This window comes from Poeciliopsis prolifica, unplaced genomic scaffold, assembly GCF_027474105.1.
Source record: "Poeciliopsis prolifica strain line A6 unplaced genomic scaffold, Auburn_PproV2 SCAFFOLD036, whole genome shotgun sequence".
NCBI lineage: Eukaryota > Metazoa > Chordata > Actinopteri > Cyprinodontiformes > Poeciliidae > Poeciliopsis > Poeciliopsis prolifica.
Window position 1 is genome coordinate 288517 of NW_026562411.1, and position 17282 is coordinate 305798.

General features: G+C 48.5%; 3 protein-coding genes and 1 non-coding gene across 43 annotated transcripts in view; 1 reads left to right on the forward strand and 3 right to left on the reverse strand.

Annotated features, from left to right (window-relative positions):
* The window catches only part of clasp1a (cytoplasmic linker associated protein 1a), a 67139-nt gene extending 65341 nt beyond the window's left edge, over window positions 1-1798 (reverse strand). For all 36 annotated transcript variants that reach the window (XM_055053090.1, XM_055053080.1, XM_055053066.1 and 33 more), the window contains exon 1: window positions 1632-1798. The gene's annotated coding sequence lies outside the window, so the exon portion shown is untranslated. The remainder of the gene's footprint in view (window positions 1-1631) is intronic.
* A 187-nt stretch (window positions 1799-1985) lies between these two features.
* Window positions 1986-5605, reverse strand: nifk (nucleolar protein interacting with the FHA domain of MKI67). Of its 2 annotated transcripts, none has more exons than XM_055053098.1 (6): window positions 5343-5605; window positions 4667-4795; window positions 4012-4120; window positions 3729-3940; window positions 3522-3575; window positions 1986-3149 (listed from the first exon to the last, which is right to left on the reverse strand). In XM_055053098.1, the coding sequence occupies exons 1-6, from the start codon at window positions 5466-5468 to the stop codon at window positions 2961-2963; spliced, it is 819 nt and encodes a 272-aa protein (XP_054909073.1). In that variant the 5' UTR covers window positions 5469-5605; the 3' UTR covers window positions 1986-2960. The 2 variants fall into 2 exon arrangements, with proteins under 2 accessions (XP_054909073.1, XP_054909072.1); XM_055053097.1 differs by having other exon boundaries at window positions 1986-3152.
* Window positions 3352-3480, reverse strand: LOC129374611 (small nucleolar RNA ACA64). Its single transcript, XR_008607527.1, has one exon. It is a non-coding gene; the product is annotated as a small nucleolar RNA ACA64 (small nucleolar RNA).
* Window positions 5606-8169: 2564 nt separating the features above from the next.
* On the forward strand, window positions 8170-15480 carry si:dkey-219c10.4 (high affinity cGMP-specific 3',5'-cyclic phosphodiesterase 9A). 4 transcript variants are annotated; one of them, XM_055053092.1, is made up of 14 exons: window positions 8170-8565; window positions 9467-9628; window positions 9695-9755; window positions 9841-9943; window positions 10027-10169; window positions 10747-10806; window positions 11159-11336; window positions 11411-11533; window positions 11602-11694; window positions 11773-11840; window positions 11906-12008; window positions 12411-12515; window positions 14636-14782; window positions 15021-15480. In XM_055053092.1, exons 1-14 carry the CDS (start codon window positions 8301-8303, stop codon window positions 15159-15161), a joined length of 1752 nt encoding a protein of 583 aa, XP_054909067.1. In that variant the 5' UTR covers window positions 8170-8300; the 3' UTR covers window positions 15162-15480. The 4 variants fall into 4 exon arrangements, with proteins under 4 accessions (XP_054909067.1, XP_054909068.1, XP_054909069.1 ...); XM_055053093.1 differs by having other exon boundaries at window positions 15024-15480; XM_055053094.1 differs by having other exon boundaries at window positions 11933-12008.
* The last annotated feature ends 1802 nt before the right edge of the window (window positions 15481-17282 follow it).

Here is a 17282-nt window from a genome sequence, read left to right on the forward strand (position 1 = left end):
AATGGCTGACTAGGCAATACATCACTCCAGCTAAACTGCATAATTTTAATCCTAACATTCCTGATACTTGCATTAAATGTACTTCCCAAAAAGGTTCTTTATTTCATTGTATGTGGGCGTGTCCTCGAGTGTTAGCATTTTGGAAAGAGGTATTGATTGTGATAGGTCAGATGATTGATAAAAAGGTTCCTTTGGATCCTAAAATGTGCATCTTGAATATTTATCCTGAGGACTTTGTTCTCCCAAACAACTTGAGATCCTTACTTAATGTCTCCTTTTTGGAAGCTAAACGTTGCATTGCACTCTCTTGGAAGAAAAGGACATTATGTGGAATTTCACAATGGACCACACAAATGACATTCTACTTTGCACTTGAGAAAATCAGTTACTTTACTAAGAATAAGCTTGATAAATTTTGGGTGGTCTGGTCTGTCTTTTACACTTGGCTGTGCCAAAATGACATCCAACTTGATGGATGGAAAGATGGATGGCTATAAGGCCATATGGTAAGACAAATTGATGTTTACAGTTGGTCAATCGAGGGTCTGCTGCAGCCCCCCCCTCGTTTTTTTTTTTTTTTTTTTTTAATTATTATTATTATAGTCTACCCTGTGTATATGCTCTTTGGGTTTTTCTCTGGTATAGGTTTATGTTCTAAGTATTTGTAAGTGTATGAATGTATGTATGTATGTTCCTTTTTCTTCTGTGCTTTTGGTTTTTGTAAGTGTACATATGTATGTTTCTTGTTCTTCTGTTAAAATCTATAAATAAATGCTTCAAAAAAAAAAAAAAGAAAGGACTATAGTATTCAATTATGCCTCATAACTGATCAATAGATCATTGCAAGGGAACTCAAAACAAAAATCTTTTCCCATGTCCTCTGCAGAACTCCATGACAAACATGGCTAAAAAGATTAGTCAATCCCTACCAGGCTGTTGCTTTTGCTACCAGTTCTAGCATTTCTTCCTTCCACTCAACTTTCCCCTAAAAGCATCTGCATCCTGAGCAGCTTTCCCTCTATGGACCACTAGCACACCAGAACACGAGCAGCAGCAATCCATTTCAGTGGTTCTGATCCAGTTCTGACAAGTGGGAGTCGGGGGCTGGGGCATCTTAGGGTTTACCAGGTGGGGGTCTCAGGTTTTGGCAGGTGGGGGTCTCAGGTTTTGGCAGGTGGGGTCCCAGGGTTTGGCAGCTGCTGCTGATGTCTTTCCACCCTGGCATGGAGTTAATTTCACCCTGAAGCCCCAGGCAGCAGACAGCACCAGTTTCTGGTCCAGGTTCTGGCTAGATAAAGCTGCAGTGTCACATGATGCTGTCTGGATCTCCATCCTGGTGCACCAGACCTCCCCCTCCCTAGCTTAGCTCCGCTCCAGCTAGCCGCAGCCTCCCCGGCTCCGCGCCCCCAGTGGACCGCGGGCAGCCCTGGGTCCGCTCCGGGAGCCTCCGTGGAACCTCCCGCCTGTCTTCAGCCTCTGCGGCCGCTTTCCCAGCGGGAAGCCCGGCAGTAAGCAGCCGACCCAGCTACAGCTAGCTGCCTTTGAATGAAACGTCAGTTCGCAGCAACAAAAGAAAACTGGGGGCGGGAGGGCCGAAGAGGAGCAGCTTCATCGTTCCAGTGAACACTCACCATTTCCCGCCGCAGACTCTCCGGGCCGCCCGCTCTCCGCTTCGGGAGGACAGCTTCAGTCCGCGGCCTCAAACCGCTCCTCTTTCCGCCTTTCTATCAACTCTCCAGCAGGAATGCTGCCTGAAGGACAAGAATGGGGATCGGCGTGCGCACGCGCAGTCCATCCAGAGATGATGTTGGCACTTACAGAACTGTCGCATGGAGAAGCGGCCGCTCGATCTCTGGCGACACCTGGCGGCCAGGGCCGGACTGCGCATGTGTGGATCATTGAGAACCAGGTTTATGTAGCTTTAACTCGGTTTCCACAAATAAGTAAACATATAAATATTAGAAGAAATGCACAATATTTACGCATATTTGCAACAATTTTTATTTATAATAAAATTAGACTGTAAACTAATTTGAGTCAATATATGATTAAATATTTACTCGTTTTTTTAAAGAGCTCTAACTGCTGGATTGCTCTGTGGCTTCAGAAGAAGCTACAGGGGGACGAAGGCCTACAGGGGGACGAAGGCCTACAGGGGGACGAAGGCCTACAGGGGGACGAAGGCTTACATCAGTTACCCAGGAGACAATTTGAAATCAATTCCTTATGTAATGAAGTGTCACAGAAACAGTTTTATTCTTTAACAATGAATTAATAATCAAGCTTGAGCCAAACTGAGGATCCATCTGGTCGATCAGGAATCTGGCCGATCAGGGATCTGGTCGCTGCTGCTCTGAGTATTTTATTAAACTGAAATATTTTCCTGTTTTTCTTTCTTTGGTTCTGTCCCAGTAAAACCCGCCTCACTGCAGAGCGACGCCCAGCTGCCTTAACCATGAAACTGCTGTTAGCGTCATTGTTAGCACTAATGCTAGCACCAATGCTGGCGCCGGTATTAGCGCAGGTGTTAGCACTGCAGCAGATTGGAGCTCATAGGTCTGAAAACATCCGTCTGGGTTCATTGGACCAGCATCATGACTGAGACGGCCCAGAAGGTTCTGACTGATCCAGTGGATCACCAGCTGACCAGCGGGGAACATGTGGTCTGTTTGTTTGGGAACTTTGGGGGGTCCGTGTTTTGGTCATGTGACACAGCCCATGTTTTCCCTGGCTGGTCCGGATCAGGCCCAGATTTCGGGCCGGTCCGCTTGTCTGCTGCAATGTTAGAGAATATTCTCTAACGGACTGACAAGAACACGTTCTTCATCATAGCAATAACAATAATAAAGCAGGAAGCAGAGCCAGCCTGGACCAGCCCGGTTCTGTTGGACCAATCGGGTCACTCCGGCTCCAGCCTGGAGGTAGAAACTGTCCCAGTCCGCCTTAAATACTGAAACCCTTCATTGGGCCTCCTCTTCGTCCTCAGAGCTGTCAGAGTGCTCCTCTTCCTCCATGTTGCAGTCATCATCATCATCATCGTCTTCCTCTGCCGCCGGCATCTTCAGGATGATCTCACTGTCCTCCTCGTCGTCCAGGACGACCGCAGACTTCCTCCTCTCCAGGAAGGACGGCGTACAGACGGGCGTGGTCTGCTGAGGAAGAGGAGGAGGAGGAGTCAGGTTGATCAGAACCAGCAACGAGGAAGATCAAAGAGATCAATATCATAAAATCATCACACCAACTAATCACCAGGAACATTTGAGCAAATATATCAACTATCAATGCACATCGATCACAGTGATTGATGATCCAGTTGCTATGGTGAATCATCTGTGTCGTCATGGGAACCAGTCATGTGGGGGCGTGGGTTTCACGGCGCCACCACCGGCAGGCGGCCAATCAGCTTTACGCCCCGCCTTCATGTGGGCCCGAGTATCTGACCCGGAGCCACGGACCGGCACCGGGCCATTTTCAGTACGGGCCGGAGGACCGGCATGTCCGGAACCGGCGGCCGGACTCACATCGCTGCAGGACGAAGCGTCCAGGACGCCGGAGGTCGACTTCTTCTGGGCCGCCTGGACCAGAACGGGAAGAACCGGTAAGAACCAGAACATCAGAACCAAACTGCTTCCACGAGAAAAGTTGCATCAGAACCAGGGAAAAAACCACAGGCCCACTGACCCGGAGCCAACGGACCCGGGCTCTGATCCGGTTTCAACATCACTTACAAATCCAGGGAAGTCGTACTGGACCCCCTGCCGGGCCAGCTTCCTGCGCAGCTGCGACTCCTTCCTCAGCAGGCGGCCGGTCATGGCGTCCAGCTGCTCCGTCGAGCGGTACCGGTTGTACCGGGTCACGGCGGGCCGGGTCGGCCTGCGGAACGTCTTCTGGGACCCGACGAACAGCTTCTCGTGGACCTTCTCTGGAGGCAGAACCTCGCCTGGACAGGTGGAAGGAACCGGATCAGAACCAGAACCTGAACCCGAGCCCGGTCCTGGAGGTTCTACTCACACTTGATGAGCCGTTCCCCCATCAGGTAGTTGTTCATGGTTTCTGCGACGATCTTGGCCACATCGCTGCTCTCGAACTCGATGAAGGCGAATCCTTTGCTGCCGCCGGTCTGCAACAGAGATGACATCATCACTCCCTGTTGCTACGGTAACCACAACAGGCGGCTACAGGTAACCTCCGGGCGGACCCAGTCGGCTCTGGACCCAGTCGGCTCTGGACCCAGTCTGAACTGGACCCAGTCGGCTCTGGACCCAGTCGGCTCTGGACCCAGTCGGCTCTGGACCCAGTCGGCTCTGGACCCAGTCTGAACTGGACCCAGTCGGCTCTGGACCCAGTCGGCTCTGGACCCAGTCGGGACTGGACCCAGTCGGGTCTGGACCCAGTCGGCTCTGGACCCAGTCTGAACTGGACCCAGTCGGCTCTGGACCCAGTCGGCTCTGGACCCAGTCTGAACTGGACCCAGTCGGGACTGGACCCAGTCGGAACCGGACCCAGTCTGAACTGGACCCAGTCTGAACTGGACCCAGTTGGGACTGGACCCAGTCTGAACTGGACCCAGTCTGAACTGGACCCAGTCGGCTCTGGACCCAGTCGGCTCTGGACCCAGTCGGGTCCCTCCGGGTCCAGTCCCACTGAGCCGTTCTTGTTTTCTGACCTTTTTGCTCCTTGACAGCCGCAGGCGCAGGACCGTCCCAAACTGCTCAAAGTATGACCGGAGCTGTGGCTCGAACAGCCCCAGAGGAAGATGGCCGACATACACCACACCTGGAGTTAACCGGCTCCCCTGGAGAACAAAGAAACCAACAGGAAGTGATGTCATATGACGTTGGTGAGATGATTTAAACTAAAACACATGTTCAAGCTGCTGCAATCAACCTGAAGGAGGTTTGCTGACCTGCTGACCCCCCACTGACTTTCTGCTTGACTCAGAGCAACACTTTCAGCCTGATTCATTACTTTCCTAAAACTGTGAAGGTAAAAAGAAAAGTTGTTCTCAGGATATTGGGAACAAGTGTTGGGTGTTCATATCATCATGAGAAATTGATTTAGCGCTCTGGTGACTGGGCCCCTGCGGCCCCCCTTTTAGGGCCGCCCATGGTTCCACCGGGTTTTTTTAAACCTGTTTTTGTCTATTTGTTTAATCAACAGGAACCGGAACCGCAGATTTAAGAGCTGGAAATCCCGCCTGTGTGAAATGAACCATATAATGAGATAAAGTTCCTGAAACTATTGAATTTGTTATCCTAATTTATTGACCGGTTCTGCTGACCTGGACCCAGTCCAGCGAGATGCTTTGGACCAAACCGGAGCTCGGTTCTGGTCGTGCTCACCTTCCCGCCGCGGTTCTTCTTCTTCACCTCGCGGACCTTGTTCTTGAACTCGGCCTCCTGCTGCGGGTTCAGCGCCAGCAGCTCTCTGGGCCGCTGCGGCGCGGCCTCCGCTTTGCTCTCGGTCATTTCACCACTTTATCTCCAGGTCCACTCGGTTCCGAAGCTCCTCGCGCTGCTCCTCCTCAACATGTGCTGCACCCGAGGCGACAGGAAGTGCAGCGTGATGCGGAGCTGCGTCACAGCGTGATGCGGAGCTGCGTCACAGCGCCCCCTGCAGGCCTGGGGGTCGATCGGCTCCTCAATCGGTTTTAAGCTGATTGAAGAAAAATGAAGCTGATGTTAGCAGAAAAAACAGTTTTCAAACGACTCATGTGGAGATTTATCCCGAAACAAATGTAATTTATATGAGAGTAATGCGCTGCAGCGGACGGAAGAGGGAACACTTCCGCAATCACGTGTTTCTGACGCATTTCCGCCATTGATGTCATTCTCTTTCTTTAATGAAGTTTATTTAAATTGCAAAGAGAGGCAGATTAAGAAATGGGAATGCAACAGTATCATTAATAAAGAAAAATATAAACTAATCATAACTAAAATAGCAACAAATGAATCCATATTTCAGGGCTAACATGCCTGGCGGCCAGTTCCATTCATATCAGTCAGGTTTTTAGATATTCAACACATTTCAGAGATTTCAATGGAACTGGAATTCAGATTAAGATCATGTTAAAAACTGCAGGTGATCTCAGCTCAGTTTATGAATGAAACAATTTGCCAGACAAAATATTACAGCAGAGCTCTATTGTTTTGTTTTTCAATAACACTCCAAAAGTTACCATATCTCTAGAAATAGATTCTGGAAGTGCAATTTTCAATTTGTTCCACCTTTCTATTTAATGTAAATTAATGCACCAGCTTGGACCTAAGAGGAGAAGCGAGCAGCACAGACGCTGCGTGGCAGCTGCTACAGCACAGGGAAGTACGAGTCGGCAGAGAGAGCGGTGTTAGGTTTAGGGGTTTAGGGGTTTAGGGGTTAGGTTTAGGGGTTTAGGGGATAGGTTTAGGGGTTAGGATTAGGTGTTTAGGGGTTAGGATTAGGGTTTCTGCTCAATGCACCTGCAGAAGGACAGCAGGTTGCTGTAGCTCTTGACAGCAACCTAAATTTTATTGGTTATTGAATTTTTGGTCAGTGAATGATATTCCATTAATAGATAAATTTGGTAATTGTGGGGTCATTGGATCATGTGTTATATTTTTAATCTGATTAATAAATGGTTTTGGTAAGGCATTATATGATCTGGTAAATTCAGCTCTTATGTTAGTAATTTATAATCTGAATTTCTGAGTGTTTTCTGTCTGGTTTCCATGTAATAATCTCTTGTTTTATTGCAGTCGGTATAATGTGATTTTTAAACATTTCTGTAAGCTGCATTAATATTTTATTGTTTTTCCAAAGTGTTTATGAAAGTTTCCAGCCAGTCCATCCAACCCGCTGCTTCGTTTAATGATTAACAGCCTTAATAAGTTCTAATATTGTAATATTGTTGTCATAAGTTTATAATTATCCTCCATTTTAGGGAAAATGTTTGAATTTCTTTAAGAACATGTGAGATTTTGGTTTTGAGAATTTGGAGGAATGTAAATTGTTATCTAATTTAAATCTGTTGATGTGAATCTTTCATTGTTGGTTTCTACATTAGTTATTATTCAGGATTTGGTAGAATTTAGTTGTCTTTTTTACAAAGCTCTGCGTTTTTTCTCCTGCTGGATTCGTTTCCTGATCGAATCAAACATTTTGGATAAACATTTCATCTCGTTCAGGTTGGAGGATTCACATTTTGTTTGTGTTCCGTTTATTGCAATATATATTTAACCAGTTTTGAGGTTGTATTTGTGAGGAAATAAGACTTTGATCAACGGAGCAGCAGAAATATCTGAGTTGATTTCATTGGTCAATAATTAATTTGTTATGAGCCAATAATCAATTCTTGATTTGCTATTTGAACCATGAAAATTTCATCCAGTTGGGATTAAGATGACGCCGCACGTCAGCTAGATTTTGTTCATTGCAGAAATTGTAACATATTTTGTTTGGGTAACTTGAGTTATGTTTAGAAAGTCATTTATCATAAAGTTCATCTGGAACGAGTCGAGATTCCCAACGATTATATTGTGTGTCGAGTAAAATGATTTCAGGTGATCCAAGTTCAGGGATGTTTCCTCCAGCAATCATTTGTTCTGGTTTAGATTATTATAACCATCTAAACTGAACAAAATAAGTCGTGAGTTATGCAAACAGACAGTGAGGAATAACCAGTGACCATTTCCATCCATTTTACTGGACATGATCTGACCTGGAGGTTTTTAGAAGAACAGCGACCCCTGCTGACCTTCAGGAGCCACGACAGGAAGAAGCTTCATCCTAATGAATGTTTGGGGGCCCCTGAAGGGCCCCTACCTGCAGCTCCTGAGTTCTCACTGCCTTCATATCCCAGTCTTATGATTCTAGATCTGGAGATGCTAACATAGAAAACATTATCTAGAGTTAAACTGTTTGAGCTTTTTAATCATCTGCAGCCAAGTTGTTCCAGAGGTTAAATAGATATTATTAGGGCTTCATTAGTAAAATGGCAGGAAATGTAATAACTTTATAACCTTTGACCTTCTCTCCTGGCCTGTTTAAAGTTGTTTTAAAATGCTTTATAAATAAAGTTGGTTTAACAGCTTCAGTCTCAGATCAGCAGCAGAAACAGAAACTTTATTCCTGTTGGAGAAATATGGACATTTGCTTTGCATTAGCAGTGATTGGTTATTGATCACTATGGGTTATTGATCACTATGGGTTATTGCTATGTTGTTGTTCAATGTTTTTCTTCAATGTTCCCTTTTTTAACTCTGAACCCTGAAAGGTCTCTACACGGCCCTGACTTTATTACAACTTTGTAATAATATGGAGACATGAACACAGGAAGAGGAGGGGAGGAAGAGGAGGGAGGAAGAGGAGAGAGGAGGAGGGAAGAAGAGGAGGGAGGAAGAAGAGGGGAGGAAGAGGAGAGAGGGAGGGAGGAAGAGGAGGGAGGAAGAGGAGGCAGCGTCTCTCTGGGATCAGACTGCAGCAGCTCCCGCTGCAGCAACATGGCGTCCAAAACGATTCACTTCACCATCAACGGGATCCCGGAGCGGGCCGAGTTTCCAGGAGACTGTCCGGCTCAGGAGGTCAAAGGTCAGTCTGGAGTTTTCATCTGTTTGGTTTTTCTGCTTCTTTCGGTTCATTCAGGAAAAGTCAAAGTGTTGTCATGGCAGCAGCGACCAGAACCCAGACAGCACAAGACGGGTCCATATTGGTTTCATATTGAATCAATAAGGTGTAATATTGATTCATGCAGGTCTGCTGTGGCAGGTCTGCTGTGGTAGGTCTGCTGTGGTAGGTCTGCTGTGGTAGGTCTGCATCGTAACGTCTTCTGGCTTGGAGTCTTTTCTATCATTCATAATTATCTATAAATGATTCTCTTAACCATGACGACCTGCCATTAACGTAGCATTTATGCAAACAACACATTTGACTCCTGGTGACAGTCAGAACATGAAGAGCAGCATCCATGAGGTCCAGTCCGGTTCCGTACAAACCAGGAAACGGGCCGACCCGGCTCCGACGGCTCCGACCCGGCTCCGACCCGGCTCCGACCCGGCTCCGACTCGGGTCGGCGTCACTTTGCCTCCCGATGTTTTGCTGCCGTGGCGCCTAATGAAGCCACTTGCTGTGGTTTCCCTGCAGTCGGTCGGCTCTGGGCCAAAGCAGCAGCTGAAACACGGAGCAGAGGGAGGAAGGCAGAAAGACCATAAACATCAGAAACGTTCTGAAAGACGTGGAGATGTGAAATAGTGTCCTGGAAGAATCACAGAGCGTTCGGCTCCCATGTTCACTCAGTCATATTAATAAGGACCCGCTCATGAATATTCATTCAGATTTATGTCAATGTTAGTCGACATACACAATCACATTCACTCTCGTTAAAATGATGGCATCACCTCTATGATAGCTGCAAGCTCCACTCCCGACATGTTTGACCAAACGTTAGTGAGCTTCAGTGAGTGACAGATGGACGGATGACCTGCCGTTTCAGATCTGTTTCGCTCTGCAGCCGAGGCCGGACCTCACGACATCCTGAAACTCTACGACCCCAAAGGGAACATCATCAACATCTGCCCCGGCCTGGAGCCCAACTGCCCCGCCTCCCGCTACAGGCTGGAGGTGGTAGCTGCCGACTGCAACAGCGAGCCGCTAGGTAAGCTAACACCGTGAGGCTGCTCTCGGCGCCACCTGGTGGTCATCTGTTTCCTTCTCCCTGCAGGGAGCTTGCCTGCTGAGCTTGCCGGTGCGCTTGGATTCGATCTGTCATCCATGGAGAAAAGGTAGACGCTCCGGTAGCAAACGTCCGGAATGATGTGGGATCCTGGCTGGACGGCAGCTGCAGGCTGATGTGCTGATCTGTCCCAGACTGCAGGCCCTGGAGAAGAAGGTCTTGTCTGCGGCTGGAGAGACGCCTGCCGTCGTGCTGGAGATGAAGAAACAGGTGGACTGCTTCCGGGAGAAGCTGGAGGTATCGGCTCATGCTGTTTCCTGACCTCTGACCCTGACCGACGGTTTGATGCTGGGCCGGTTGATCCGTTTCCTCGGTTCCAGAGTGTCGAGCATCTCAGCTGGCTGGGCTTCTACAAAGACCTCTCAGAGGGACCGCACCAGCCGTCACCGTTCTACCACAAGAGGAGTCTGCACAAGACCAGGGAGGAGGTGGAGCGCGTCCGCCAGAAGGTCCTGCAGATGAGGTGAGTCTTCCTGGACAGGGAGCTGCTCTCTACTCTCTGCTGTCTCTCTGACGGGTCTCTGCTGTCTCTCTGACGGGTCTCTGCTGTCTCTGACGGGTCTCTGCTGTCTCTCTGACGGGTCTCTGCTGTCTCTCTGACGGGTCTCTGCTGTCTCTCTGATGGGTCTCTGCTGTCTCTCTGACGGGTCTGCTGTCTCTCTGACGGGTCTCTGCTGTCTCTCTGACGGGTCTCTGCTGTCTCTCTGACGGGTCTCTGCTGTCTCTCTGACGGGTCTCTGCTGTCTCTCTGATGGGTCTCTGCTGTCTCTCTGACGGGTCTCTGCTGTCTCTCTGATGGGTCTCTGCTGTCTCTCTGATGGGTCTCTGCTGTCTCTCTGATGGGTCTCTGCTGTCTCTCTGATGGGTCTCTGCTGTCTCTCTGATGGGTCTCTGCTGTCTCTCTGACGGGTCTCTGCTGTCTCTCTGATGGGTCTCTGCTGTCTCTCTGATGGGTCTCTGCTGTCTCTCTGACGGGTCTCTGACGTCTCTCTGACGGGTCTCTGCTGTCTCTCTGACGGGTCTCTGACGTCCTGCTGCAGCTGCCTGGAGGTCTCAGAGGAACTGAGGCAGAACCTGAAGACCCCCACCTTCAATAACTGGTGAGTGTTGGATCAAAGCTGTAGTCATGATGATGATGCCATCGAGGACAACGCGGTGCAGCTTTTGTTGAAGAGCAGATCCTTTGCTGCTCAGCATCACATTAATCTCAATGAGATCAAAGGAAGGGATGAATATTCAATGTGTCTGAAGAGGAGGACGGTCTGAAGAGGAGGACGGTCTGCAGACGCCGGGCTCCGGAGGGTCCAGGAAAAGGGAGAAGAGCTGCTCTCTGGCGCGATCACAACCCGACCAGAACACCTGAACAGAGACTGTCTGTTCAGAGAACAGGACGGGCTGCTGGCCGTCCTCTCAGACTCGATGTCTTCCTGTGTGTCCCGCTCGTGTCTCCAGGCAGTGGGAGGACGCAGAGATCATGGTTCTGCTGCAGGTCATGTTCACAGATTTAGATTTCATCTCCTCCTTCAACATCGAGCCTGAAGCTCTGCAGCACTTCCTGTTCGAGGTCTACAGAAGATACAACAACATCCCCTTTCACAACTTCAAGCACTGCTTCTGCGTCACCCAGATGGTGAGACCCCGCGGGCCGATTCCATGGCGACAGGGTCCCCAGACCAGCGGACTGACGGCGGTCTCTCTGTTCAGATGTACGGGCTGATCTGGCTGACCGACCTGAGGAATAAACTGGAGACCGTCGACCTGCTCGTCATGATGACCTCTGCGGTCTGCCACGACCTTGACCACACCGGATACAACAACGCCTACCAGGTGGACGCGCCTCTGTCCGGCAGCGGCTCGACTTCGCCTTCCGCTGAACGCTTTCCTTTCGTTTGCAGATAAACGCGCGGACCGAACTGGCTCTGCGCTACAACGACATCTCCCCCCTGGAGAACCACCACTGCGCCGTGGCCTTTCAGATCCTGCAGAGGGTGAGACCGCCGTCCTCTGCTTCCAGCTGCAATCAGCTGACCTCCACCGTCAGTAACCAGGCTCTCCTTGTTTTGCAGAGAGAGAGCAACATCTTCAGGAATCTGTCCTTGGATCAGTACAAACGGATAAGAGAGGGAATCATCAAGTGAGATCAGCTCCTCAGTGTGAGTCCAGTTCCAGTTCCTGGTTCAGATTGTGTTCTACCTGCAGATGCATCCTGGCCACCGACATGACGAGACACAACGAGATTCTGAACAAGTTCAAGTCCGTCCTGCCTGCTTTTGACTTCACCAACAAGGAACACAAAGACCTGGTGAGAGCGACCCGACAGGACCAGGAGGGAAACCAACCGGACGGTCACCATATCCAAGAAATGTTGCCATGCAGGGGAAACTTTCTCTACTTTAAGCAGCTGCATTAGTCACAGAAACATTTAATATGCTGAGAAACAAGCTAACATGAATGAGCCTTTACAAGTTGATGGAAAATTCCTTTTGTTTTAAAGAAATCTTCAGAAACAGACTCGGCTAAAACTACAACAAACATCCAAATTTCATTTCAGAAATAAAATCTGTGATCTGAAACTTCTGTGTTTTCAAACTGACGGTTTTTATTGTAAACATCTTTCATAAAGTCCTAGTCAAACGTAAATTAAAACTTTCAAAAATATTTCATTTTCCTCCAAATTCCCATGTGTTTGTGTGGCTCTGAGCAGCTCATGATGATCCTCATCAAAGTGAGCGACATTTCCAACGAAGCGCGGCCCCTGGAGGTGGCCGAGCCCTGGCTGGACTGCCTGCTGCAGGAGTTCTTCAACCAGGTACCGCATCGGCCCGCTTCATGCTCTGGACTCAATGGAAGCAGAAGCAAAAACGCCTCAGTTGAAAGGTTATCACAACACCTTTCAGCTGAATATTATCGCTAAAAAGCTGACAGTTCAGCTTTGGTTCTTCAGGCTTTCTGAAGCAAACAGGACATAAAATGAATCCGGATGAATAAAGTTTAGCTACATTAAAACAAACTGAGGACAGGCAGCTGTCCTAGCTTAGCTACACAAGCTTAGCTACACAAGCTTAGCTACACAAGCTTAGCTACACAAACGTAGCTACACAAACTTAGCTACACAAGCTTAGCTACACAAGCTTAGCTACACAAACGTAGCTACACAAACTTAGCTACACAAGCTTAGCTACACAAGCTTAGCTACACAAACGTAGCTACACAAACTTAGCTACACAAGCTTAGCTACACAAGCTTAGCTACACAAACGTAGCTACACAAACTTAGCTACACAAGCTTAGCTACACAAACGTAGCTACACAAACTTAGCTACACAAACTTAGCTACACAAGCTTAGCTACACGAACGTAGCTACACAAGTTTAGCTACACAAACTTAGCTACTAGCTACACAAGGTTAGCTACACAAACTTAGCTACACAAGGTTACCTACACAAACTTAGCTACACAAACGTAGCTAAGGAAATTTAGCTAAAACGAGGTTAGCTAAGCTAAACTTGTTTAGCTTGTTAAGCTAAGCTTAGCTTGTTTACCTAAGCTTTAGCTAAACAAACTTTACTAAACAAAGCTAGCTACACGAGTTTAGCTAAACAAAGCTAGTTACACAAGCTTAGCCACACAAGGTTAGCTAAATGCAATCAAGCTAGCACAAATAGCTGTTAATAATTATCCCTTGAACTGGCCACTCAACCATTTAAGGGCCACAGGATATTGTAGCTACTGGCCAAAAGTGATGACATTTGTGATGAATTCACTCTATTATCACTCTATTAAATTAAATTGCATTGAAAATAATAAATTAATACCACAAAATTGAAAGAAAATCTTAGGTCAGCTAAACTAAAATAAACCAAACTAAGTTTAGGTCTAGTTCACAAAGCTATCATGGGATAAACCAGGCTTAGGTTAGCCTAGCTAATTTTCAGTAACCTACATGATCTAAACCAGGGGTCTGAAAGTCCTGGAGGACCGCTGGCTGTCCTGCAGTTTTGTGAGCCACAGCAACAAAACGCTGGAATGAAAAGTCTTTCTAACCTCCTTCTTGTGTCGGTCAGATCTGCAGAGCCTTAATGACTCATTATTGCAGTCAGGTGCAGCAGAGGCTCAGCTAAAGGCTGTAGGCACCCAGTGGCCCCCAGGACAGGAGTTTGACCCCTGCACCAGGATATTGTAGCTACATTAAACTAAATTATTCATCTCTGGTGAGTTGGCCTAAACTGAGGTAAAATAAAAACAAAATAGAGTAAGTAAAGTTATCCCATTAAGATAAACATAAAAACAATCGGCATGATAAAAGATAGGCTACGCTATGCTAATCAAAACTAAAATAATCTAACAAACTAAATTAGTTTTAGTTTGACGAAGCAATAGTTAATGTTACTCTCATATAATCCATGGCCTGTTTAGATAGGCTGAGCTGAGATTAGGCCACTTTTAGCAGACTAACAAATGAACTAAGCTCAGGCAGGCTACGCTAGGCTAAACTAGTCAGCACAACACAAAGAGCGCCACCTGAAGTAATTTGGAGGCAGGAGCCACACCCAGGTTTACGATCCAACATGGCCGCTGTGCATGGAAAACAAATAGCCAGTTTGACGCTTCAGAGAGTCTGGATGCTCAGCATCACATTGATCTCAATATGAATAGAGCTGCAGATCAAAGGAACGGCTGAATATTCAATGAGCCAGAAGAGGAAGAGGAGGAGGAGGAGGAAGGTCTGCAGAATAATCTATGGTGTTCAGATTAGGGGAGGTACACTACAGGTTTACCTTTTTCTCAGGTAGATTACATCTACTAACAGCAGACACCCTGAGCTGTGGTTCATTTGTAGCTTTGGACAAGTTCTGGTTTTACGCCACGCTTCAGAGAACATGGCTGCTGCGCCGAGATGTAGACTGAAGCAAGCTGTTTTTGTCCTCAGAGTGACGTGGAGAAGTTGGAGGGTCTTCCAGTCAGTCCCTTCATGGACAGAGACAAAGTGACCAAACCTTCATCTCAGATCGGCTTCATCAGGTTCGTCCTGCTGCCGCTCTTCATGGAGCTCGCCAACCTCTTCCCCTGCCTGGAGGTGAGCAGACAGACATGACGCCATGAAACGCAAGTATGAAGAAATCACCCTTCAGCCAAACACTGGGCGGTCTGTCAGGCGGTCCGTTAGGTGGTCTGTCAGGCGGTCCGTTAGGTGGTCTGTCAGGCGGTCCGTTAGGTGGTCTGTCAGGCGGTCCGTTAGGTGGTCTGTCAGGCGGTCCGTTAGGTGGTCTGTCAGGTCTGTCATCTGTAGCGTTGACCGGTCTGTCTGTCCACAGCAGCACATCATCGACCCGGTGAGGAAAGCCCTGGATTATTACACCGAGATGGACAAAGCTCTGGACAGGGAGAAACCCAAGACTGCAGCCAGAACCAGACCAGAACTCAGCAAACCAGAGACCCGTGACGACCCGGCCTGAAGAACCGAACAGAGTTCCTGCCTGTGAAAGTGAATTTGATTATTTCTTCTTCTGTGGTATTGTAGTTCGACTTAGCCGCTCTCCTTTGCTCCTGGTCATTTCTTCTATAAATACGTTTATTTTTACTAAGTTGTGTTCATAAATAAATCTCGTCCATAACAGGAATATTTTAGTGAAACAATGACTGTAAAGCAGCAGAGTCACCTTTGGTTTTGTGCACGTTTCTGTTTCTTGTTCTCGTCAGAATAAACCAGATCTTCTCAAATAGCAGCAGGACTTTATGTCTTCATTGCTGGGTTTCAGACTCGAAGCTCGGATGGAGGCCGCAAAGGGAACTGTCCGGTTCAAAAAAAAGCAAAATTGATCACAACAGCTGATGCCCTGAACAGGCTGAAACAGCCGAGGCAGCTCCACAAAATATGCGTATATTTAAGATCTGATCCTTATTATCTCGATAAAAAAGATTTCTTGGGTCTGAGTTTCTTTCCCCACATTCAGACCACCACCAGGAGAACAGCTGATCACATCAACACAGTTTATTTGAACAATGAGGAAAAGTGAGACTGTAGTTCTTGTCCTTGGGGTTGGCAGCCAGAAGAGCAGTGAGAAAGAGATGGTGAGTTTGAGGGCGTCGGAAAGTGGAAACTCAGGAAGAATCAGACCGATCTTACTTGAGATGAAGCTCGACTTCTGCCAGCAGGGCGATGCCGTGGTTTCCAGGGTTTGGTCTCTGGGTGTCCTTGAAGCGATCCGGGACTCGGTTCTATGCAGGTAGCCGTAGAGGCTGCGGCAGAGGGCGGACAGGTAAGGTCGGGTGTGGAGGCTCGAGGAGCGAAGCGACGGCCGGCTGAGAATCCAGGAACGGTTTATTGGAGATCTGCAGAGGCAAGGAAGGAACTCGGGCAACCAGGGGGAAGCGATCCACGGCGTCACGAGGGGAGAAATCCAGAAAGACAGAAATCAGGCTTCACAAGGAAACACCTGAGAGAGGCAACAAGGATTAATTAGTAGAAGTAATTTCAGAGATAGCGCTGAGCGCTAGCTCAGAGGGCCGCAGAGTACCATTACTGGCAAACACTCAGGCAACCAAGTGCAAGCAGCCTGCTCCTCATATACTCCTGGATGATCAGGTGATGAATCACAGGTGTGCAGACCTGAGTCAGCGGCACTCAGGTGCTGCCCTGAAGGTGTAGCAGCAGGTAGGCACCATCTGGAGCAGGGCTGTCAAACTCCAGACCTCGAGGACCGCTGTCCTTTCAATGTGCCACCGGTACAAAACAAGAATGAAATGGCTCAATGGCCTCCTCCTTGTGTAGATCAGTTCTCCAGAGCCTTGCTAATCATCTAATTATTGTATTCAGGTGGTGCAGCAAAGGCTCATCTAAAGGTTGCAGGACACCGGCCCTGCAGGACTGGATGTTGACACCCTGATCTGGTGGATGAAGAGGGAAGCAGCAGGCAAAACAAAAGAGGGTTTTGGCTCTTTGTGGGTCAAAGAACCAACACCCTGGTTCCCAACACCCCGGTTCCCAACAACCCGGTTCCCAAAACCCCGGTTCCCAAAACCCCGGTTCCCAACACCCCGGTTCCCAAAACCCCGGTTCCCAAAACCCTGGTTCCCAACACCAAGGTTCTCAACACCCCGGTTCCCAACACCCTGGTTCCCAAAACCCCGGTTCCCAAAACCCCGGTTCCCAACACCCAGGTTCCCAACACCCTGGTTCCCAAAACCCCGGTTCCCAACGCCCTGGTTCCCAACACCCTGGTTCCCAACACCCAGGTTCCCAACACCCTGGTTCCCAACACCCTGGTTCCCAAAACCCCGGTTCCCAACACCCCGGTTCCCAAAACCCCGTTTCCCAACACCCCGGTTCCCAACACCCCGGTTCCCAACACCAAGGTTCTCAACACCCCGGTTCCCAACACCCCGGTTCCCAACACCCCGGTTCCCAAAACCCCGGTTCTCAAAACCCCGGTTCCCAAACACCCAGGTTCCCAACACCCCGGTTCCCAACACCCCGGTTCCCAACACCAAGGTTCTCAACACCCCGGTTTCCAACACCCCGGTTCCCAACACCCTGGTTCCCAAAACCCCGGTTCCCAACGCCCTGGTTCCCAACA

Bases quoted from the DNA above. Each gene is read 5' to 3' on its own strand.
- nifk (XM_055053097.1), bottom strand. From the start codon at position 5,468: ATGACCGAGAGCAAAGCGGAGGCCGCGCCGCAGCGGCCCAGAGAGCTG. The intron at 3,941-4,011 runs GTGAGTAGAACC...CCACCTGTCCAG, and splicing joins GGGGGAACGGCTCATCAAGT to GCGAGGTTCTGCCTCCAGAG. The intron at 3,153-3,521 runs GTGAGTCCGGCC...CCTCTTCCTCAG, and splicing joins ACGCTTCGTCCTGCAGCGAT to CAGACCACGCCCGTCTGTAC.
- si:dkey-219c10.4 (XM_055053092.1), top strand. From the start codon at position 8,301: ATGAACACAGGAAGAGGAGGGGAGGAAGAGGAGGGAGGAAGAGGAGAG. The intron at 11,695-11,772 runs GTGAGACCGCCG...CTTGTTTTGCAG, and splicing joins CCTTTCAGATCCTGCAGAGG to AGAGAGAGCAACATCTTCAG. The intron at 12,009-12,410 runs GTGAGAGCGACC...GGCTCTGAGCAG, and splicing joins ACAAGGAACACAAAGACCTG to CTCATGATGATCCTCATCAA.